Here is a 24,836-nt window from a genome sequence, read left to right as displayed (position 1 = left end):
AAGCGTGTGAGAGAGGGAGCGAGGGAGGAAGAGGCTGAGACACAGCAGCATCGCTGCAAACTGAGCTGGATCCAGGGTGAGCCCTGTTGGAACTCCTCCGGCCCTTGATGTTCAGCCATAGCCAGTTTGGGGTCAACCACATCCTCCCCTCCTCTTAGGCTGTGAGGACTTGTTGCTGCAGCTCAGGAAATGTGTCACCCGGCCCTAAGGCATGCCTCTGATGTTCCACAAATGAAAATATGGGCAGGCTTTGCAGCACCGCTATTCTCATCCCAAGGTTTGCTTCCAAAGTTCCACCCTCTTCTCTATTATTTGCTTATTTTATTTAACAAAATTGATTGCTTGGTCAATGGCAACAAGTGCACCCCGAAGCAACTTACATAAAACAATATGTATATTTTAGAAGAGCATGCTTGTCACGGCCACCCAGGTCTGGTCCCAGCTCACAAGAGACCTCACTCCGTTGCAGCTTATTTACAGGAAAAGTTTATTGAAGATTTCTGCTTCTCATACAGTTCAGCATTGTGGCCGTACGTCTGCCACGTTAGACCGCTGAAGTCCCCTCTGACTCCTCCCCTCTTCCGCACCAACTTAATAGCCTGGCTCTAGACCACCTCTTCCTCTCCTTTCTTTTCCGCAGGGTCTTCCTGCCCCCCTGGGTTCCCTCTCTCCGTGACTCGCCTGAGGCTGAATCCTCTGCCGCCTCTTCCCCCCTCTTTCTGGCTTTAGGGCCGGGCTCCTCCCCTGAGCTCTCTCCACTTCCGCGCGCCTCTACGTTTGAACTTGGCGCGCGTACGTTGCTGCTGACCTTTCTTTCGACCGCTACACCACCCCCTGCTCTGCTCTCCACCCTTTCCGGCTGAACACCCTGCTCCAACCCCCTCTCTCTGTTCTCTCCTAATCCTGCTCCCTCCGAGAGGCTGACGACTCCACCCCCTTTACTCCGTTCCGGCTGAGACGTCTCTTGCTTCCTCTGTCTTCCACTGGGCTCCTCTCCGCTTCTCCCTTCTCCTCCCCTTTGCTTGATTAAGGTAACCCCCTTTTGAGAATCCTCTGACTCGCTGCTCAGACTCGTGGATTCCCTCAGAATTCCGTCATCTTCTTCCTCATCCTTCTGCCCCTCCTCCCACTCGCTCTCCGTCTCCTCTGTCATCTCCTCCTCTCTCCCAGAAACCCTGACATCCATCCCCCCCTCGAAGCCCCCCCTTCCCCCCTCCCGCTCGCCGGGGACCGGTTGTGGAAACTGCGGCTCTTCGGGGGTAGGCTCAGGATACAGGTCGTCTACGTCAATGTTCTCTGCTGGCAGTTCTGTGTAAGTGTATTCGAAGTCGGGTTCTTCCCCCAAATGCTTCTCAGTCTCTGCTTCCATCGCTACTTCCTCCGGTGCTGCCCGCCAAGGACCTATCAGCCACCTCTTACGCCATTCCTCCTCTGGCTGCTCCTCCCACCAATAAGGGGTTTCCGTGTCCACCCCCGAGCACGATCCCCTGGGCGGGCTTGATTCTGGTGTTCTTTCCTCGGGGGAAGAGAAACCCCTGAACGTGCTATCTGACAATGTGGGTGTGAAAAGCCAGTCATCAAAGTACTCAGCTGGCATGGGTCTATGTGGGAAAAGTGCATGGAACTCTTCTTTCAAAAGGGGTTCGTCTAACTCGTAGCCTGGCACCCAACTATTAGCAGTGGCTGGTGTGCCCTCCCTGGCGAGAAAATATTCAACTCCCTCCTCCCCCCATCTCGAGTCCAGTATCTCTGTGACCTCGTTAAGAGGTTCTGGTCTTGGCGATTCCCCCCTCTCAGGCGCCCTCCTACGTGGCTCTGGGGGTGCTCCTGACTCTTGAAACCTGTGTGGGGTTTTGTAGGGAGTGAGCACCGACCTATGAAAGACCGGGTGCACCCTGGAACCTTCCGGAAGGGCTAGACGAAAAGCCACCGGATTGATCTTAGCCTCAACTTGATATGGCCCTAGCTGCCTGTGTCCTAACTTCTTCTTGGCCAATGACCTGGCCGGCATCGCGTGGGCTGCTAACCACACCCAGTCCCCAACCTGGATGTCCTCTCCCGCCCTCCTGTGCTTATCGGCCTGCACCTTATACGCCTGTTTTGCCAGCTCCAAATGTCTCCGCAGCTCCTCGTGCACCTCTTGCAACTCCGCTGCAAACTGGTCGGCATCTTGAGGCCCCCCCCCTCCTGGTGCCGCAAATCTCGGGAAGGTTCTGGGATGACGGCCATTGTTCGCGAAGAAAGGCGTCACCCCGGTGGAAGCGTGTTTCGTGTTGTTGTAGGCGAATTCAGCCATCGGCAGATAGTCCACCCACGCCGCAGGTCGCTGGTTGGCGTAGCACCGCAGGTACTGCTGCATGATCGCGTTGACCCTCTCCGCTTGACCGTTGGTTTGTGGATGCCTCGCCGATGTCAGGTTGATTTTGACGTGCAAGATGCCCAGAAGCTTTCGCCAGAAAGTGGAAACAAACTGGCGCCCCCTGTCGGACAAGACGGACTGCGGAAGTCCATGCACTCTGAAGACGTGATCGATGAAGAGCTTTGCGGTCTGTTCTGCCGTCGCCACCTTGGCACAAGGGATGAAGTGCGCCATCTTGGTGAACAAGTCCACCACCACTAACACCGCCGTCTTACCTCTGGAGCTGGGCAGGTCTGTAACAAAGTCCAACGCTACCCTCTCCCATGGTTGCTGCGGTGTCTCCAGCGGTTCTAGCAATCCCGCCTGCTTCTGGTGCACTGGTTTGGACCTCTGGCAGATATCACACCTGGCGACGTAGTCCGCCACCTCTCCTCTCATCTGGGGCCACCAAAAGTCTCTAGCCACCAACTCCATCGTCTTTTCTTTGCCGAAATGGCCTGCACTAGGGGCGTCATGCAACTGTTGCAGAACCTTGGCTCGAAGATCGTCGGTGGGCACGTAAAGGGCACCCTTACGAGTCAAAAGTCCATCTTGTAATTGAAACTCATCGTTGTGTCGCGACCCTCCGCGTAGCTCCTCCATCTTAGACTGTGCAAACTGATCCCTTTGCAACGCGCGTCGCACCGCGTCCAGGTCGACTGCGATGGTAGCGCACGTCCACGCCTGCGGTGCGAAAATGTGCTTTGCTGCGATTGGAGCTGCTTCCTCCAAGTATTGCGGCTTTCGGGACAGCGCGTCTGCAATAACATTGGAGTCTCCTGGGATGTATTCTATTTTGAAGTCGAAGTCCGCAAAGAACTCCGCCCAGCGCATGTGTCGCTGGGTCTGCAACTTAGCCGTCCGCCAATACTCTAAGTTCTTGTGATCCGTGCGGACCTGCACCGTGTGCTTGGCTCCTATTAAGAAGTGTCGCCACGCTTTGAAAGCTGCATGAATGGCCAACAACTCCCTGTCCCATATGGTATAATTGCGCTCCGTCTTGCTGAGCTTCCGGGAGTAGAACGCACCCGGTCGCCAGTTGCCTTGTGAATCCTCTTGCAAAAGAACGGCCCCAACCGCTCTATCTGACGCATCGGTCTCTACCCGCATGGGTCTGCCGGGATTCACGTGGAGCAGCTGCTCTTCGGAGGCGAAAAGACCCTTAAGCGTCCGGAAGGACCGCTCCGCTTGTTCGGTCCAGACGAACTTCTTCTTCTTGGAACTGAGGGTGTCAGTGATCGCCGCCGTCGCGTTCGCAAAACCTTTAATAAACTTGCGGTAAAAATTGGCAAAGCCGATGAACCTCTGGACCTCTTTCCGATTTCGAGGGCTTTTCCAGTCCAACAGCGCTTGAACCTTAGCCCTGTCCATGGCCAGTCCCTCGTCGGACAACTTGTAGCCAAGGAAATCAACCTCTCTGACATCAAACTGGCACTTTTCCAACTTGGCGTACAGCCTGTGTTCCTTCAGCCTCTGCAGGACCTCCCTCACGTCCTTATCGTGATCCTCCGGCGATTCCGAGAAAATCAGGATATCGTCGAGAAAGCAGACACACTTTTTGTAGAGGAGACCTGCTAGCACGTGGTGCATAAATGCTTGAAAAACGTGGCTGCCATTTTGGAGGCCGAAAGGCATGACTCTGTATTCGTATGTGCCCAGAGGGGTGAACATGGCGGTCTTCCACTCATCTCCTTTCCGGATGCGGATGAGATTGTAAGCTCCACGTAGGTCCAGCTTGGTGAAAACCTTGCCCCTCCTGACGGTCGCTAAAAGGTCGTCAATCTTGGGCATGGGGAAAGCTTTGGGCTTAGTCAAGCTGTTGATGAACCTGTAATCCACTATAAGCCTTTTTTGGGGCGTGTCCTTCTTCTTCACAAAGAAAACAGGGCTGCCTCCCGCTGCTTTAGATTCCTGGATGAAACCGCGCTTGAGGTTATGGTCTATGAACTCCCGAAGCTCTTGCATTTCGTCCTCCGACATGGAGTACAGCTTGGCAGCAGGCAATTGCGCCCCTGGCACTAAATCAATCGCGCAGTCGTAAGGTCTATGAGGCGGCAACTTGTCAGCTTCCTTCTCACAGAAAACCTCCAAGAATTCCTGGTACTTGTGAGGCACTGTTTGTACCATACCCAGATGCAATGGCTGCTCAGCTTCTCCTCCCTGATCGGTCTGAAAGCAATGCTGAGCACAATACGATGAACAAAAGTTGATCTGCCTCTGGTACCACGCAACCGCGGGACTGTGCCTCTCCAGCCAACTCATGCCTAACACGATGGGTGTGTCCGATAAGTGGGTGACATTGAAACTAATAAGCTCTCGATGGTTGCCAATCTGCATCATCATGGGAGGGGTTTGCTGCACCACTTGCCCCCCCAGCAACTTCCTGCCGTCCACCGTGACCACGTTCAGAGGCGTCGTTGCAGGCAGGAGCGCCATGTTGTGCTGCTTAACGAACTGCAGTCCCATGAAGTCGGCGTTGCTTCCCGAATCGATCGTTATTGGAACCTCGAGGAGTCTCCCATCAGGCAACTGGAGTGTTGCTGTGAGCAGAACTGCCGGTTTGGGAGGCAAAGGGTCTACGCTCTGCAGTGATGCTGGGGGCTTGTCTACAGATCCGCCTGGCTGAGCCCCAGTAGCTCTGCTTCCAGCCAGGCACTGTCGTTTCCCTGAAGCTGCTCCCCTGGTTGCACCTCTGCTGTTACAGTTGCCAGCGCTGCAGTGTGCTTCTGGAGCCTCTGGGGGCACTCTTTCGCCATATGGTGCGCACTGTCACAGATGTAACACTTCCTGGTTCCTCTAGGAGGCTTCGCTTTGGCTGCACCAGGGACAGGGCTCTGGGATGGCTTCTGAGCCCTAGCACCACCAATCTCCATTGGCTCCTCTCTGTCCTTCCCCATTGGCGAGGGGTGCGCACGGCTGAAGTCCCTGTGCACAAAAGGGAGAGTCCTTGCTTGCGCACGCGCTTGGGGCCCGTCCTCCTCATGCCACGGACGCCCCTCATGTCGAATTCCAAGAGCTAAAGCCCGTTGCACCACGTCTTCTAGGGTCTGGGGTCTGTCCCCCCTAGCGATCTCATCCTTGATGGGGGGGCTCAATCCCTCCCAAAAAAGATCTCTGACCGGTTTACTGTCCTTTGGCCAATCTAAGGCGGTGAGCAATGCAAAAAATTTAGAGTGGTATTGGCGCACAGTCGCTTTCCCCTGCCTCAGCCCGTGCATTTGACGGCGCGCAATGTCCACATCCACAGAGGATTGAAAACAAGAATCCATCGCTCTGATGAACGCAGTTGAATCGCGACGGGCCGGTCCATCTTCGCGCCACAAATTGCGTAGCCAAGCCCTGGCCTCCCCATGCAGGTGCGAAACAATGAACCCCACTTTCTCCTCCTCATCTTTAAAATCGTGACGGAGTAAGTGCAGTGCATATACAACGTCCGCTCTGAAATTGGGATAGTCCTGCAAGTTGCCATTAAAATGCGGAACTAGGGCACCCCCCCTCCGTCCAAGCGCAATGCCCTCCGCTCTGGATCCTGGGGCCCCCGCCTTGTCCGCGCGCTCCCACCTTGCCTGCAAATCCTGGCACGTCTTCTCCAAGTCGTCATTCTTCTTCTGCGAAGCAATGACTGCCGATGTGAGAGCGGTAACCTGATTCCGCAATGCAACCAGCTGCTCCTCAGCGCTCATGGCTGCTCCCGTTCGTGAGCTTCGCAAAAAAAAAATTTTTGCTTTGAGAGAGGGGACTTACTGTCACGGCCACCCAGGTCTGGTCCCAGCTCACAAGAGACCTCACTCCGTTGCAGCTTATTTACAGGAAAAGTTTATTGAAGATTTCTGCTTCTCATACAGTTCAGCATTGTGGCCGTACGTCTGCCACGTTAGACCGCTGAAGTCCCCTCTGACTCCTCCCCTCTTCCGCACCAACTTAATAGCCTGGCTCTAGACCACCTCTTCCTCTCCTTTCTTTTCCGCAGGGTCTTCCTGCCCCCCTGGGTTCCCTCTCTCCGTGACTCGCCTGAGGCTGAATCCTCTGCCGCCTCTTCCCCCCTCTTTCTGGCTTTAGGGCCGGGCTCCTCCCCTGAGCTCTCTCCACTTCCGCGCGCCTCTACGTTTGAACTTGGCGCGCGTACGTTGCTGCTGACCTTTCTTTCGACCGCTACACCACCCCCTGCTCTGCTCTCCACCCTTTCCGGCTGAACACCCTGCTCCAACCCCCTCTCTCTGTTCTCTCCTAATCCTGCTCCCTCCGAGAGGCTGACGACTCCACCCCCTTTACTCCGTTCCGGCTGAGACGTCTCTTGCTTCCTCTGTCTTCCACTGGGCTCCTCTCCGCTTCTCCCTTCTCCTCCCCTTTGCTTGATTAAGGTAACCCCCTTTTGAGAATCCTCTGACTCGCTGCTCAGACTCGTGGATTCCCTCAGAATTCCGTCATCTTCTTCCTCATCCTTCTGCCCCTCCTCCCACTCGCTCTCCGTCTCCTCTGTCATCTCCTCCTCTCTCCCAGAAACCCTGACAATGCTGATGAAATCTGCAAACTCAAAAAAATCTCTTCCACCCCGCCCCGTAAACAAACAAAATCACTGGCAATTCAACACAACAACAACAACAACATTTATACCTCACCTGGCTGGGTTTCCTGAGCCACTTTGGGCAGCTCCCAACAAAGGACTGAAAACAGAATAAAACTTAAAACATTAAAAAAATTCCCTAAACAGGGCTGCCTTCAGATGTCTTCTAAAAGTCAGATAGTTGTTTATTTCATTGACATCTGATGGGAGGGCATTCCACAGGGTGGGTGCCACTACTGAGAAGGCCCTCTGCCTAGTTCCCTGTAACCTCACTTCTTGCAGGTAGGGAACTGCCAGAAGGCCCTCGGAGCTGGACCTCAGTATCTGGGCTGAACGATTAAACACAGCTATCAGCGTTACAGAGAATATATACCATGCCAGGGAATACACCAACTTCACAATGAAGGCACCTGAGCCAGCAGGCTGAGTCAGGATCCGGTCTTGCTTGTTGTTAGCGGGTACTAGAGAACGGCCTGTCTTCAGGGCATAGTAATTGCAGACCATTGCCAAACACATTGCTGCGCCATAAATTGCCTAACAGAAATAACTCCCAAACTATGAGCTTTCTCTGTTCCATGTCTCTCCATCCTTCAACTCAGACACAGTCTGCCCTGGCCTGTTGGGGGTTAAAGAAAGAAGTAAAGAATCACAGAACGCTCTGTAATACGTAGTTTAAACTTCAGAGGAGACACACCCGTTCCAATGAGTCATGCAGCAATATGGGGGGGGGTCCCCTGCAAGCAGGTGGGGTTCACTGTTCCACCCCCTGGGCAATGAAAACCGTTACAGGTGTAAGACCGAAGCGTGCCCTTCAGTTTTAATTTGCAGGGAGGGAGCCAACCGCAGCTTGCAGAAATCTGGAAAAACGGTCATATAAATAACCATCGCTGTACAGTTGAGCTAAGGGAGGTTGGCATTTATGCTGCTGTCTGGGCTGTCGCCTCCCTGAGACTTGTTGGAATATAGCGCGCTAACCATGCAATCTTATGCGTGTCTGCTCAGAAAGAAGACCCATTGATTTCTCCAGAGTTTGCTTTCAGGTAAGTGGGTACAGGACTGCAATAGCAGGCTGAATACCTAAGTAATGCCTACCTGGGGATCAGGCCCACTTGAACACAGGGACACTGTCTGAGGAAGCCGTGCTTGCAAGAGGTTTGCATTTGGGGTTGTCAGCAGCGAAGGGGGAGGACTGGTTTATTTTCAAGTTTTTGTTTCCCTGCCTTCTGTCTTCTCAGCACTAAAGCCCTCTAATTATGGCTTGTGCCAGTAATGGCAGCATAGAGACTTTGGTTTTGTTACTGCAGCAGCAAAAACAACTTTTGTGGAGTCCAGACCAGGTATTCAGGAAGTGGTAGTGGTGGGGTACCCTATGGCCTCACTCGGCAAATAAGGTATTTATTTATTTATTTCATTTATCTACTGCCATACCCTCCAACATTTCTCCCATTCCACGAGGATAATTTTAATATTTATACCTCACACATCTTACTGGGTCGCCCCAGCCACTCTGGGCAGCTTCCAGTACATATAAAAACATAATAAAACATGAAACATTTTTATTTTTTTAAAATATTCACTATACAGTGGTACCTCGGGTTATATACGCTTCAGGTTACATACGCTTCAGGTTACAGACTCCGCCAACCCAGAAATAGTGCTTCAAGTTAAGAACTTTGCTTCAGGATGAGAACAGAAATCGTGCTCCAGTGGCGCGGCAGCAGTGGGAGGCCCCATTAGCTAAAGTGGTGCTTCAGGTTAAGAACAGTTTCAGGTTAAGTACGGACCTCTGGAACAAATTAAGTACTTAACCCGAGGTACCACTGTATAGGATTGCCTTCAGACAGCTCAGGGGTTGGATAACTCCATACCCTCCAACATTTTTCAGTGAAAACACAGTACCTCAGGCTGTGTACCTCAGGCACACAAATGAAAAGGCGGTCCAGCGAGAAGAGTTAAAGGTCTACTCTCTTACACCACTGGGCCATCTGGTCTTGCTGCGTAATAACTTTCTTCTGTGTGTGCATCAACCTAGAGTCACACTTGATACATCTGGTGAAGTGGGCAACGGTCCACGTAAAGTTTTTGGCTGAAATGCTTTTGTTAATCTCTTAATGTGCTAGGGGACTCCTTTGTGTTTGTTATTTTGCTTAACAGACTCACCCAGATTAATCTCTGGAATCTGGGCAAATGCTTGCTACAATTTCCCCCTGCAGCCTGCAATGCAAGCCCAGTCTGCGCCTGCCTGCGATGCCTTTAAAACAGGTATGTCAGCAGCCGCTGACCTAGGGCGAGTGAGATGTGCCTCTGGGCGACCCCTCTGGGAAGTTTTTCTACGCTCAAAGACGGCTCTTTGTCCTTTTAGGCTTTTCAACAAGTAAATAAATAAATAAACGTCTAAAATTTTATTTTAAACGAGACAGAAAATAAGAAAAGTATTACACTGGGATGGTACTGTGCAATACAGAATATAAGACATGGAGGGGCTAAGAAGCAATTAGCAGGCATCCCAATATGAATTAATCAATGCAATGCTTTTAGTGGCGTCATCATGTGTTATAATTACGGCCGACTGACCTAATAATTGTTATAGGGTAGCAGCTTTTGCAGACTTGCAGAGAACGCCAAAATGCCCTTTTAAAAAATAATCATTACGTTCATATCCCCGCCCCCCTTTTCTCAACGAGGCAAATTTGGTTTCCCCTCCTCTCCATTCTGTCTTCACAACCATGTGAGGCAGGCTAGGCTGAGAGACAGTGACCGTCTGAAAGCCACCCAGCGGGCTTTGGGGCTGAGTGAGGATTTGAACCCTGGTCTCCCAGATCCAAGCCCAACACTCTAACCACTACTCCACACTGTCTTTGAAGGGTAGCTCTCTTGTCCTTCCCCACCCTCAGCTTTTGCTCTCCTCTGCTCATCTCCCAGCTTTCCCCCTTTCCATTCCTTGAGGTCCCACAACACCCCCGATAAACTGGGTTAGAACAATATTAGTTTGGGATGACTCTCTGTTACCCATCTACCACCCTCTGATTCCCTAGTGAAAATCCATCTGTCTGGGCTTGGGGATGAGAACTCAGTAAGTAACTGGTGGCTTCACTGTTTATCCTAGAGCGCAGGGCTGATTCTGAAAGTCCGGGAACTTCCTTGGGCACAGCAAATTGCGGGAGGCTATATATGTCTAGGCTTTATTTTCTTAATGATGGATTTTTCCCCACTTAAACAAAACAAAAAACCAGCAACCCCACAACTGATCGTAATGCCTGAGCCATTCTGGCCACGGAGCCTCAAATGGGTGTTGCTTGCCACTTTGCCCATGGGAAGCCTGGCTTTGTCACAGCTATGGCTTGTGGTCAGAAATGCTCTGAGATTGCGGCCGCTCTGTTTGCCTTGTTTGTGAGTGGGCCCGTGTCCTGGCAACCAGCCCCAGCTCTAGCCGCCAGGCGTTGCTGTCTTCCTGGGGCTAGGGATAAGAGCCTGCAAATTCTGCATGGCATTTTCGGGAAGCTGATGCTGAAATTACCATTTTGGAAGGTTTTCTCCTCTTTCATTTCATTTTAATGTATAAATTTGAAGGAGGAGAGGACATGTACACCTGTTTCTAGAAAAAGAAATCTTGTGATTCCCCCCCCCCCAAGGGAGCAATCTTAATGATAAAATAATAATAATAATAATAATAATAATAATAATAATAATAATAATACTTATACCTCACCTATCTGGCTGGGCCTCCCCAGCCGCTCCGGACAGCTCCCAAGAGAATATTAAAAGCACAATAAAACATCAAACATTAAAAAGTTCCCTAAACAGGGCTGCCTTCAGGTGTCTTCTAAAAGTCAGATACAGTGGTACCTCGGGTTACAGACGCTTCAGGTTACAGACTCTCCTAACCCAGAAATAGTACCTCGGGTTAAGAACTTTGCTTCAGGATGAGAACAGAAATCGCGGCGAGGCGGCACGGCGGCAGCAGGAGGCCCCATTAGCTAAAGTGGTGCTTCCGGTTAAGAACTGTTCAGTTTCTGTTAATTGATTCTCATGAAAACTTACAGATTCTGGCTTCACACAATTAACACAAGGCAGTGTCAATTTCTCTTGGCAGAAAGCCAAGGTCTGCTTGACCTAGAAACTACTTACTCTGATTGGTTAACGACCAGCACTCAACTCTGTTATCTAGGAATGCTAGCACAGTTTGGTTTGGGGTGTGGTGTGTTAGGAGTTAGGAGTGCTGTGTAGAGAGAGAGAAAGAAAGGATTTATTTTGCTTTGTTTTGTATGCAGAAACTCTGCTGGTTTTATTTTTCCTTTTAATAAATCCTGTAAATAGTTATTCTGAGTCTAGCTGACTAGTCATTTCCACCTCAACTAGCTTCTTCGCTGTGCAGGAAAACTCTGCTACGCTTGGGCTAAAGCCATTAGAGCTATGCCTGGCACTTCAAAGTTCCAAGAAGAACAGTTTCAGGTTAAGAACGGACTGCTGGAACGAATAAAGTTCTTAACCCAAGGTACCACTGTAGTTGTTTATTTCCTTAACATCTGATGGGAGGGCGTTCCACAAGATGGGTGCCACTACCAAGAAGGCCCTCTGCCTGGTTGCCTGTAACCTCACTTCTCACAGTGAGGGTACTGCCAGAAGGCCCTCAGAGCTGGACCTCAGTGTCTGAGCTGAATGATGGGGCTGGAGATGCTCCTTCAGGTATACTGGACCAAGGCCGTTTAGGGCTTTAAAGGTCAACACCAACACTTTGAATTGTGCTCGGAAACGTACTGGGAACCAGTGAAGATCTTTTAGGACCAGAGTTATGCACCAACATATATTCCCCATCTAAGCTCTGAAAATTGGGTGTTGCAGGGGCATGGAATTTTGGGACCATAGAGGAGGGACTTAGGCTGGATCCTGAACCTGTTTAGCTCAGTCACATGACCTGCTAAGCCAGTGAAAAGGTGGTGTAACTCTAACACTATTTTGAAGGCTTGTTTTCCCTCTGCCAGACTTAGGGGGACTCACCCAGCAGTGAATGGATTTTTGATCTGATGTACTTTATGCCTGCTTAACTTACACCAGCTTCTTGTCTATAGGATTGCCTGCTTCATTACAAAAGAAGCTATTGCAGTTGCCCAGGTGTCTCCACTGCAGGTGTTATGCCCATCATTTGGCCACTAGCATAAGCAATTTTGTTTCAGCTGGGAACATACTAGGGATAGGGAATGAATTCAGTTTGGCTTGAATTTTAATGCCCTGCAAAATTCGTACTTTTCTGATGCAGATCTCTAAGCAAGAGAATGTGTATAAGAATGAGCAGGTTAGGGTCAATTGTGCATGGAAATGCATTTATCAGTAAAGGAAACATCCACGAAAGCATTATATTATTGCATTCCATTTGTGAATCACTTCCTATGAAACATCCCGAAGTGATTTAGCTGTAAAAATGTCTAGAGTAAAACATGTGTAAAACAATCTCATAATTAAAGCAATTAAAACAAATTTATACGTAGAAACCATTTCCATTAGGGGAAATAGCTTGCAAAAAAGGTGAGCATTAGGAAAAAGTGCATTAAAAATGTGCATATTAGGAGGGATTCCATGTTTAGGGAATCTTTTAATGTTTGACAGACTATTGTATTTCAATATTTTGTTGGAAGCTGCCCAGAGTGGCTGGGGAAACCCAGCCAGATGGGTGGGGTATAAATAAATTAATAATAATAATAATAATAATAATAATAATAATAATAATAATATTATTATTATTATTACTATTACTACTACTACTACTACTCATCTGCACTATACATTTAAAGCAGTATCATTCCTATTTAAACAGTCATGGCTGCATTTAAATACAAAGCTTTGTATTGATATGTTGGTTTTTTAAATGGCAGGTTAATGTAAAAATAGGGTGGAAATTGACACATGCAAAACTGACATGGAAGAGTAATAAGACTGATTATTATTCAACTATCTATTTGCCTTTGGCCGCAAGTAAAATTCCAAAACCCATATTAGAGCAATACTTCTATTAGGCCAGCCAAAATACAGTCAAAAAGATAAGAGTGCAATTTTTGGAGTTCTCCAGGAGAGTTCTGCGTCAGGGGCGAAGGAAAAGATCCAGCTGGCAGGGTAGATTCTGAGCAGCCCCGCCCTCGTGGGTCACCGTGACGTCAGGAGGACTGGCTTCAAAGGAAAGAGTTGGGAGAATATTCCAAGTGTGCTCCTGATTCCTTTCCTTCCTTTCTTTGCAGCCCAGTTTGAACTCATGGAGCTTCAAAGGACCATCCCTGCAGTCCATCACAATGGGAGCTGCAGTCAAGTGCTGTTCAACTGATTGGCACTGATTGCGTTTCCCACTTTCTACAGCGTCTGGCTGCACTCAGGGGGGTCTTGATTCCAGCAGGGGTTGTAGTTAGCACCAATCAGCTGAGATTACATCTACATCTACATCATCTACATCTACATCTACATAGTGATACCTCGGGTTACAGACGCTTCAGGTTACAGACTCTGCTAACCTAGAAATAGTACCTCGGGTTAAGAACTTTGCTTCAGGTTGAGAAGGCCCTATTAGCTAAAGTGGTACCTCAGGTTAAGAACAATTTCAGGTTAAGAACAGACTTCCAGAAAGAATTAAGTTCTTAACCCGAGGTACCACTGTATCTATATATCTATCTCACTTTGGGCAGGGATTGGTACATTTGAAGGCTCCCTTTGAGATCAGTTGTGGGTAGTGATAGGCAGGCCTATCAATTTCAGTTTCTCATCCTTCCAATTTTAACTTCATTTCTCCGCATTTTCCCAAATCTGTTGGCGTTTTTAAATATATATTTTTTAAAATAAATATTTGTCAGCATTTTGGTGTGCATTTCCCCTAATGGACACATCTTTGCAAAGCAACGTCCCCTAATACAATGCATCTCTTTGGTCATTTTCACCAATATTTGCATTTTTATGCACTCTTTACCCCAGTATATGCTGCTTCTTCTTTTTTTTGCAGCTGTTTCCTGGCTGGAGAACCGCATTGCAAAATTCAGAGAAGGGCGACTTGTTTGGGTTTGAAGAGGATGTTTGGGTTTGGGGTTGGCATTTCAGAAAGTGTGAATTAGGTAGCATTGACTTTAAATGCAATCTGAGCTTCACCCCCATTCCTAGGTATGGGGCAGGCAAGTGTCATTTGGGGCAAATGGTCCCGTGGGCCTAATTCAGACTGTGGGTTGGAGGCTCCCCACTGCTAGGCTAGATGGTCAACAATGGAGGAAAATTAGAGAGAAGAAACAAGGCTGATGATAACGCCTGAGCCTGTAACTGGTAAGTGCCTTCAAGTCAGAATGTGGGAATGGATAGCAGGCATTCTGTTAGGTGATGTGCGGGATCAGTTTGTGCCAGGACCTTCTGGGAAGAAGAAGCATGAGTCATCATCTCTAGAAACCCAAGAACTATCTGTTGCCCTGGTCTACCTCGCTCCTTCGGTGGGACACATACTGAAATATATTTGAAGTCCTGTAGTGATTTCATGCTCTTTATTGCACCTTGTAAAACAGTGATTGAATTGCCCCTCAAACCTCAGGCTTTTATATACATTATTTACACAATGAGTTCCGTCTGATTGGCTGATTCTGCTTCCCTCCTGGAGCCTGATTGGTCTTTTAATGCAGGCCAATCAGTTGTTGCATTCTACGATCCTATTGGCCTAATAAGCTGATTAACTTCCTCCTGGAGCCTGATTGGTCTTTACCTGCAAGCCAATCAGTTGTTGCATTCTAGTATCCAAGTATATAACACGTACCTTTTTTTAAGTTGAAACTAAGCCATGCCAAACTTTGACACAGAGGAAGTCCTAGCATGCACAGGCAAACTCCTTGAGATCAATCCAGTACTTATTAAAATCCATTCAATAACCCTAACACTGCTTTTATTTTTTTTTACTTTTGAAATTTACTCTGTTTTTGCAAGCTGAAGTTGAGAACTGAGCTCTCCCAACCAAACAAATCTGAGTTTTACTCTGGGACCTTTGCCTGAAAGGTGATCGTTTGGGAAGGGATCTTTACGCTAGGTATGGGCTATGACCTCTAGCTCACCTCACCCTCTGGAAGCAATTAACTGGGCTGGATGATTGATATAATACTAGCTCCTGTTCTGGAGTGCCGAGACTTTCCCAATACCGCCGTGGTATGTTTGAGGTGGGCTGCGAGGAACGTCAGTGCTGCGCCGAGCCGTTGTTTAGCCCAGGGGTTAAAGGGTTAAGCCTGCCCCTGCTGCGATCCCAGTGCCAGCTCTCTGCAGGCTGCCAAAGTAATGTGATTGAGCAATGGTTTGCGGGTAATGGACGATCCCTCAAGCCACACGTCCGGACTCTCCATCTCCCTAGGAATGCACACACCCAACCTGTGAGTCTCTCTAGCCTGCGAGGGATCAGAGGCTCTCAGAGAGCTCAGAGACAGACAGAAGGTCCCCGAAGAGCCCCAGAACCAGAGGTACGGAGGCCAGGAAGGTGAGAAAAGCCGAAAGATTTAGGGAGATAAGGGCTCAAAGGTAAGGCTGATATAGTTTCCCTTCAGTAGCATCGTTGGTGGGGTGGTATGTAGGGTTTGAACACCCATTCAGGAAGTTTATAGATTGCTATTGCACCTCCTTTGTTTGTTTGTTTGTTCCTTCCTTCTCATTGCAGCACGCAGTGGTGGGTGGTGTGCATTGGAGAATGGTAGGGCCAGAAACAGAAGCCTAACAGTATGTGGAGCCAGAGCTAATGGCTGGTGGAGCCAATTAATTCTACTTTTCATCTCCATCCTCTTCCATGCTGAGGTGCAAAACACTGGACAACACTGAGGCTAAGGGGGAGGAAGCTGGCCAGCAATGCCACCCCCTCGATTGGGTGTAGATAAGAAGGCAGGGACGCGGGTGGCACTGTGGGTTAAACCACAGAGCCTAGGACTTGCCGATCAGAAGGTTAGCGGTTCAAATCCCCGCAACGGGGTGAGCTCCCATTGCTCGGTCCCTGCTCCTGCCCACCTAGCAGTTCAAAAGCACGCCAAAGTGCAAGTAGATAAATAGGTACCGCTCTGGCGGGAAAGTAAACGGCGTTTCCAAGCGCTGCTCTGGTTCGCCAGAAGCGGCTTAGTCATGCTGGCCACATGACCCGGAAGCTGTACGCAGGCTCCCGCGGCCAATAAAGCGAGATGAGCGCCACAACCCCAGAGTCGTCCGCTACTGGGGTCCCTTTACCTTTACCTATGAAGGCAGGGAAGTGGGACCTGCCTTGAGAGCAGTCTGTGGTTTGTGGGGGCACTGCAAGTTGGCAGCACATAGCTCCCTTCCTTATTACCTTCACAACAACCCTGCGAGGGAGGTTTGGCAAAAGTGCAAGTTGACCAAGTCAGGGTCCCCCAGTGAGAGTCATGCATTCCTAAACCCAGGTCTTCCTGGCCATAGCCTGAGATTCTAGTGCAGGAGTAGGGAAGCTGTCACCTTTCCTGTGTTATTGGACTCCAATCAGTTGCCACCAGTGTGGTCATGGATGATGGGGGAATGCAGTCCAAAAAGGTCGGGGGGGGGGGGGGGAGAGAACAGCTTCCCCATCTCTGTTCTAGGGGCTGGCACAGTTGCATTTCCCAAGCTCCATCTGTAATAAGTCAGAAGTCTATTATTGATGCCGTTTGCCTGTAATTTTTCTGAATGCAAAATAAATGTAGGTTTGCTTTGTGGAAGCAGAATGCATGCCTTTAAAAAAAAAACTACTCTAAAAATAAAAAAATCTGTGGGGGGAAATTAAAGCATAACAGATGCACTTAGCGTTACAGTGGTACCTCGGGCTGCATACGCTTCACGTTACAGACTCTGCTAACCCAGAAATAGTACCTCGGGTTAAGAACTTTGCTTCAGGGTGAGAATAGAAATCAGGCTTCCGGGGTGCGGCAGCAGCAGGAGGCCCCATTAGCTAAAGTGGTGCTTCAGGTTAAGAACAGTTTCAGGTTAAGAGCGGACCTCCGGAACGAATTAAGTACGTAACCAGAGGTACCACTGTATTGACATGCCTACCAATTTTGAGTGCCATAATGTAGCACAATCACCATAATCAAATTGTGATTGCCAAACCACTTTGCACGTCCCCCTCATTTTGCCCCATGAGGCTAGTATTGGCTCCTCGTCCCAGTTTCACCCCAGTGCTGCATGAGAGTCTTGAAGTCCCAGAGTCCCTTATTTAAGTTGCTCAGGCTTGGAGTGCCGCAAATCTCTATGTGGGCTGCCCTTGAAGATTACTTGGAAACTTCAAGTGGCCCAAAATGCAGTGACTAGCTGCTGTTTCAAAACAGGTGCCTTGGTTTCCAGTTTGCTTCTGGGCCCAATTTAAGGTGCTCACATTCCACTGATCTCAGGAGTTTGAGGAATAATGGCTCACGATGGGGCATTCTTTGCAGCAGCCCCTCTGAACATTCAGCCCTTTTCCACCTCCTTTTTAATGGTTTTTTTTTTGCCAAGAGTGTAAAGCTAAATGTATGCAAGTAAAATGTCCATCAGTTATGAGTTACCCGTATTTAAGAATTGTTCCAATCCATTCCGGACCTGAAGTGGGTGGTGCTGTGGGTTAGAGCCTAGGACTTGCCGATAAGAAGGTCGGCGTTTTGAATCCCCGCGACGGGGTGAGCTCCCATTGCTCGGTCCCTGCTCCTGCCAACCTAGCAGTTCAAAAGCACGTCAAAGTGCAAGGAGATAAATAGGTACCACTCCGGCCTGAAGGTAAACAGCGTTTCCGTGTGCTGCTCTGGTTCGCCAGAAGTGGCTTAGTCATGCTGGCCACATGACCCGGAAGCTATACGCCGGCTCCCTCCTAACCACCTTAGGTTTTGTGGTGCCTGCCCGCTTTGTAACTCTTCTTAGAAGGCAAATGTGTGGGGTTTGGCTGAAATTGGAAGAAGTTGGTATTGCAGATTTCATTAAGCCCCCTCCCTCCCTTCTCCCCCTCCACAAAAAAACAAGAACAGACCATGGGGTCTCCTCTGATTAGAACTCAGTTGGGGACAACCCAGTACTGTATCTTTCAACCAGACTTGGCCTGGTTTCAACAGAGGACTGTCATTTGTAAAGTAGGATATCTGATCATCCTAACTCTGTCTGCCTCTGCTATACTTCTGTTCGTTTCTGTAGGGCAGGGCAGGGCAAACCACACCTGCTGTCTTCTTTCTTTTTCTTGATGGTGCAACCCTGTAGCTATGAGCATTCTTCCAGGGACATAGATGGATAACAGTAGGCGTTGCCAGTACCCTCCAAAGATTCTGGGTTGTGACTCCCATCAGCCCCAACCTGCCCAGCCAATGATCAGGGATGATGGAAGTTGGAGTCTGTGACATCTGCCCTACCCAACCCCAGTATATGGGATAGCTCAGTTGGTATAGCATGAGACTCTTAATCTCAGGGTTATGGGTTCCAGCCCCATGCCGGGCAAAATATTTCTGCATTGCATGGGCTGGACTAGATGTCCCTTGTGGTCCCTTCCAACTCAGCAGTTCTATGATTCTACAGTGGGCACCATGCTTACAACCCTTACATGATCATCTTTGGATGTTGCCCTGCCCTCTTTTCCCTCTCCTCTTTCTCTGACCCACCAGTCCTTCAAACCTTCCAACACCTAGAACTAGGGCATCTTTTTGTGTTATTATTATTCTATTCCTCAGTTGTTGCTTTTGTCTTTATGCCACTTTGGACAGGCATTTGCCCAGAAAGGCATCCAAAAATTATTTTAAATAAACATATGAATAAAATAAATTTGGAGAGAACCTCGGAAAATGATCACTTGGACTATGCAATCCATAGAACGCCCCAACCACGACAGATGCAGTGCAGTTTTGGACTTGGCCAAAGGAAAGTTTCTAATTGCATGGCATCTGGTGCGCTAACAGACCAAAAAAAGAAAGAAAGAAAAAGAAATGTGAAGTCCTGCAAGACATGTGCAAAACAAATCCTTTTTCTGCGGCTAAAGATGATATTTTGGGGGCTGTGGCTCTGAACCGAGTGTTCCTCTGCTGGTAATTTTTCTTCAGTGACAATGTTTATTTTTTGGCCATAAAAAAATGTTGCTTGACAAAACCTTTGAAAAGCAAACTAACAAAACCGGACAACTAAATTTCTTATTACAGTTAAAAAACAACAACTTCCCCCCAAAATAGTTATTCTCTCATTTCTCCTCCTCCTCCTCCTCCTCCTCCTCCTCCTCCTCCTCCTCCTCCTCCTCCTCCTCCTTTTTCTTCACCCCTTATTTAAAGGACATTATTGCACCTTATCAGAACTTCACCAAGGTGCCCAGATAATGCACCACCAATATATTCTTCTGTATTTGAAAGCTGCATGTTCATGTAGCCATTGATGGAGGTGAGGTAGCCTTTGTATTCCAACCCCACTTCAGCTTCACCATCACTGACTTCTCAGTCAGCCCGTTTAAGGAAGGGCTTTGGACTGAGAGCCAGACTTATAGCAACCAGACCAACCTAAGGGTGGCTATGGCAACAAAAAAATTACTCATGGGCAGCACATGTGCCTGCTAAAGCTCTAAAACTGCAGTGCAGTTCTTCAGCCAAGTAATGTCTGCAAAGATGCATATATTGGGGTAAAGTGTACTGCATTATATTGGAGAGGGGGAAATTGCTTTGCAAAAGTACGTGCATTAGTCAAAATTGCATACAAATGTGTGTACAGTATTAGGAGAAATTCGCAATAAAATGTTGGCAAATTTTCCTGAGGGTTCCCCTTCGCCTCGAAAATGGAAATTCGTGAAATGTGGAGAACAGAATTTTGGCAAAAACAAAAAACCTGAAATTAATCAATTTGCCCAACCTTAGCTGAAATAAATGAATGGGACACAGCTCCTGCACCTTTAAGAGTTGTGCTTACAGAGATACACTTGCTGAAGCTCCCCCATTGACACAAGTATTAAAGGAACAGGAGCCCTGTCCTGTTCTGCCGCTTTGACTGGGGCTGATGGGAGCTGTAAGTCCCACATTACCCCATCCATAGGTTAGAGCAGGGGTCAGCAAACATTTTCAGCAGGGGGGCGGTCCACTGTCCCTCAGACCTTGTGGGGGGCCGGAATATATTTTGAGGGGGGGGAATGAACGTATTCCTATGCCCCACAAATAACCCAGAGATGCATTTTAAATAAAAGCACACATTCTACCCATGTAAAAACACCAGGCAGGCCCCACAAATAACCCAGAGATGCAGTTTAAATAAAAGGGCACATTCTACTCATGTAAAAACACGCTGATTCCCGGACCGTCTGCGGGCCGGATTTAGAAGGCGATTGGGCCAGATTTGGCCTCCGGGCCTTAGTCTGCCTACCTATGGGTTAGAGGAAGAGTTCAGTCAGAGAACATAGCTTTAGGTGAAAGGAGTGTATCCAATTACAAACAAGCCTTGCTTTCAATCTCATTTCAGTCCCAAGGACTTGTAAGGTTAGGACTCTGGAGAAAAGAATTGCCAGCACCTTTACAAAATTACAGCTCCCTGTGGATCTTTCTCCTGAAAGTGAAACTGGTTCCGGCACGATACCCAGCTTTGTTGGAAAGCGCAAGGCAGATGCTAGGAAGGTGTGCAGCACTCGCAGGTCGCAGAAGTTGGAGAGAAACTTGCTGCTAGTTTAAATCTCTACTTCCACTTAGTGGCTAAACGGTGTATAGCTGCTTGTGGCATTTTTCATCTTCCTTCTCTGGGATTTGCACCAAATCCTCTAGCTTTTGGATAAATCCCAAACACTGGGAAGAGCAAACAGAAAAAAAAACCAAACAGTTTTGAAAATGTTAAATGTGTTAGGAACCCGTAGCTTTTCCTTGCAGGGCCAAAAACATTTTTTTAGGTGGGCTTTTAAAAAAATGGAAAATGGCATCTGTGGAAAGAGTTTCAAAGCTGCCCCCACACCCCAGATGCAGGATTTCCATTTTGAGTTTGTAGCCTCTGGGGAAGGGCAAGTGTCCAGCATCAGGATTCTTGGGTACCCAACAAGGCTTAGTGTGGTGCCAGTGTGGTGTAGTGGTTAAGAGCAGTAGACTCGTAATCTGGGGAACCGGGTTCGCTTCCCCGCTCCTCCACATGCAGCTGCTGGGTGACCTTGGGCCAGTCACACTTCTTTGAAGTCTCTCAGCCCTACTCACCTCACAGAGTGTTTGTTGTGGGGGAGGAAGGGAAAGGAGATTGTTAGCTGCTTTGAGACTCCTTCGAGTAGTGATAAAGCGGGATATCAAATCCAAACTCTTCTTATACTCGAGGAAGTGGGTTGCTGCCAACGCCCAGAGCCCCTAGGACTTGCTCTGCCTTGCTGTGGAGACATGTTGATTGTGCCCCTCTTAGCATGAAGCTGTGATAGAAGGGGAAACAGCCTCCCCTAGAGATAGGGCAGACCTGTCCTTTTCGGTTTCTCAGCCTCTCGTTTTTCCAATCTTAAATTCAGTTCACCATTCTTCTGCAGCAATTTCTGGATTTTTAAAAAGAATCCTCATGAAAATTCAACAACGTTTTTGTGTGGATTTGTCCTAAACTCACACATTTTGACTAACATGCATGTTTTGGCAAGCAATTTCCCCAACTGTAACACATTTTTTAATGTAATACGAAGCCCGTCATCACTGACAAGTGACCATGGTGATTGTGACTAAATGAGAGTTGTCACCCAACAATATCTGGACGGCACGCTGCTGGCTGCTGCTGGTGTATCATATTGAGAACCACAAATTAGGTAAAATTGAACGCTTCTCTTCCTTCTTAGCTTCCACTTGCTTTGCCTAAAAGGAGATGTGAAATAAATGGGCAGTAGTAATGAAATGGGCAGGTCCAGGGAGGGGTGCCACTTACAGCATCTTGCTGCCAACAAATATGTAGAACAGTCCCTCCTCTGAGGGGACCAATTGCACATGGACCAATTGCACATGGCTGTTGTATGCAGTTTCTGTCCTTATTTTCAACCCCTGTTCAGAAGTTAGTTAATAAAGCAGTGTGCATATCCTACAGGATTCTGGGCAAATGTGGACATGGTCTAATGCTTGATTGAAAAATTGGCTTCTTGAGGATGCCAGTAGGCTTTTTAAAAGCAACCCCCAAGTTGCCAGTCCTCTTGGCTGCTGAAAAAGTCTAGAAATATGGTGGCAGTCCATAGCAGTGGCTCAGAAAATGGTTTTCTGGGGGAAACAAATATGCCAACATGAGTCATCTATGACTTAACAAGGTGGGGTGAAATGATTTTCTTTGTGCAATTTTCTGGAAGTGATTGTCGATCATCATAAACAACCCAGTCAGCAGCTAGCATTTACAAGCCTGAGTAAATCATTTCAGGTCAAGAGTGTGGAATCTGTGCCTGGCCATTTTTTTTTTTAACCCAACTCATTCAACAATCAGTATGTGTATAATCTTACTCCATGTCTTTCAAACCATAGTTCCTTTTCCCACAGGTCACCCTTCACCTCAATTTCGCTCAAGTTCTCTTTCTCCAAAATGGCCGACAATGCCACCTCACAAGAAAGCCTTTATGGAGACTATGAGGACTATCCTGACTTTGACGACAACAGCGGCCTCCGCGACTCCATGCATCTGCTTTCCATGGTGCTCTACAGTGTGGCCTTCCTGCTGGGGGTGATAGGGAACGGCCTGGTTATCTTCGTCACTGGTTTCCGCATGAAGAGGACTGTCAACACTGTCTGGTTCCTCAACTTGGCATTAGCCGACTTTGTCTTCACTTTCTTCCTCCCGCTGAGTGTGGCCTACATGGCCCTCGGCTTCCATTGGCCTTTTGGGAAGGCTCTGTGCAAGCTCAACACCACCGTGGCCTTCCTCAACATGTTTGCCAGCGTCTTCCTACTCACTGTCATCAGCATGGACCGCTGCGTCTCTGTGGCTTGTCCCGTCTGGGCCCAGAACTACCGCACACCCCGGCTGGCTTCTATGGTGGCTCTGGGCATCTGGTTAGCAGCCATGGCTCTCAGCTCCCCATACCTTTTCTTCCGGGACACTGGGAGCTCCTCCGGCGAGGAGAATACCACCCACTGCTACAACAACTTTGCCTTGTCGGATGACCTGGACTCGGAGGAGGTTGCCAAGCTGGGAGAGGATCGTCACCGTGCCATGGTGATGACCCGCTTCGTGGTTGGGTTCCTGGTGCCGTTCACCATCATCTTGTTCTGTTACGGCATCATCACGGCCAGGCTGAAGGGCAGCCGCCTCACACGCTCAGGCAGACCCTTCAAGATCATGGTGGCAGTTGTCTTGGCCTTCTTCATTTGCTGGTTCCCCTATCACGTCTTCTCTTTCCTGGAGATGTCGGTCACCACAGTAACGCCCTGGCTGCAGACCGTTCTGGTGGTGGGAGTACCTTTGGCCTCAGGTCTGGCCTACGTCAACAGCTGCCTGAACCCTTTCCTGTATGTCTTCGTAGGGCACGACTTCAGGGAGAAGCTGAGGACGTCGGTCCTTGCAGCGTTTGAGAATGCTTTCAGCGAGACCTCAGCGCAGGTGTTAACCAAGAGCAAATCCAGTCTGGAGATGGAGTGTCACCTTGTCTAGAGCAGAAGGGGGAAACTGTAGGTCAGGGTTTCACAAACTTGTGTCTCCAGCTGTTGTTGGACTACAGTTCCCATGATCCCTAACCACTGGTCCGGCTAGCTAGGGATGATGGGAGTTGTAGTCCAACAGCAGCTGGAGACACAAGTTTGCGAAACCCTGCTTTAGTCTTTTCTCCACCCTGATCCTTGAGTCTTCCCTCCCCACCCCACATTCACAGCCAAGTACAAAACAGTGGTTTTGGGATGGCGGGTTGGGAATAGCCTGAAGCAAAATGGCGGCTCGGCACTTGGAGGCAACCAAGGTCTATGCTGTTTTGTAAGCTGTACGCTGGGATGGCCTGCATATCAAAGTACATATCTTACCTTTAAGATATGTGAAGCTAATATTATTTACTCTAGAACTATCCTGCAGAGTGTAGTATTGCAGAAACACAGAATTTAGGCAGCTGGTAAAAGGGACAGTCTTAATTATCTAGTTGCAGTTGGAGATTACTTGTGCTTGTTTGCTGGCTCTATGGAAACCCTAGAACAGCCTTTCTCAACCTGTGGGTCCCTAGATATTGTTGAACTACAACTCCCAACACCCCTAGCTAGCAAGGCCAGAGCTCAGGGATGATGGGAGTTGTAGTCCAATGACATCTGGGGACCCACAGGTTGAGAACCCCTGCCCCAGAGGGACAAACCAAGACCCCACCCATCTGCATTATACCTTTAAGGCAGTACCATGCCACTTTAAACAGTCAAAGAATCATGGCTTCCCCCAAAGAATCCTGGGAACTGTAGTTTGTTAAGGGTGCTGAGAGTTGGCAGTTCACCCCTATACCCCCTAGAGAGCTACAATTCCCAGAGTGGTTTAACAACCAAAACCATTTCCCAGGGACCTCTGGGAATTGTAACTCAGCGAGGGGAGTAAGGGGTCTCCTAAAACTCTCAGCACCCTGAAAGACTACACTTCCCAGGATTCTTTGGGGGAAGCCATGACTGTTTAAAGTGGCATGATCCTGCTTTAAAGCTATGGTGCATTTGGATCCCAAGTTTGTACATTTTAAAGGCTTATTTTTTACTGTTCTATGTATTGTACGTTTCTGTTTCTGTACTGGTAACTTTATGAGTGTTAATGCATAGAACGTGTGTAACATTATATATATATATATATAATTATCCATAGTAGTTAGAATATGTGAGAAGTGTTTGTGTTTTCTACTGAAACTCCCAACCTCATCGAGATCAAGGAGCGAGATGATGATCAGAAAAAAATCTCTGCAGATAAGATTGTCCGAAATTTTATCCAGACCAGACCCTGCCATCTTCATCAGAGGCCTTCTCTGTAGGCCCCACCTGAGGAAGGTGCAGAAGG

The 24,836-nt window shown here is 48.5% G+C and overlaps 1 protein-coding gene across 3 annotated transcripts; it reads left to right on the top strand.

Annotated features, from left to right (window-relative positions):
* Nucleotides 1–207: 207 nt before the first annotated feature.
* LOC309375170 (chemerin-like receptor 1) lies at nt 208–24,656 on the top strand. 3 transcript variants are annotated; one of them, XM_081920728.1, is made up of 3 exons: nt 208–277; nt 8,267–8,353; nt 22,373–24,656. In XM_081920728.1, exons 1-3 carry the CDS (start codon nt 240–242, stop codon nt 23,478–23,480), a joined length of 1,233 nt encoding a protein of 410 aa, XP_081776854.1. In that variant the 5' UTR covers nt 208–239; the 3' UTR covers nt 23,481–24,656. The 3 variants fall into 3 exon arrangements, with proteins under 3 accessions (XP_081776854.1, XP_081776853.1, XP_081776855.1); XM_081920727.1 differs by lacking the exons at nt 208–277; nt 8,267–8,353 and adding an exon at nt 14,765–15,435; XM_081920729.1 differs by lacking the exons at nt 208–277; nt 8,267–8,353 and adding an exon at nt 15,318–15,476.
* Nucleotides 24,657–24,836: the final 180 nt, after the last annotated feature.

This window comes from Podarcis melisellensis (genome assembly GCF_964234715.1).
Source record: "Podarcis melisellensis genome assembly, chromosome: 8".
NCBI lineage: Eukaryota > Metazoa > Chordata > Lepidosauria > Squamata > Lacertidae > Podarcis > Podarcis melisellensis.
Note: the sequence above shows the minus strand (reverse complement) of the source record. Positions and strands in the feature narration are given on the sequence as shown.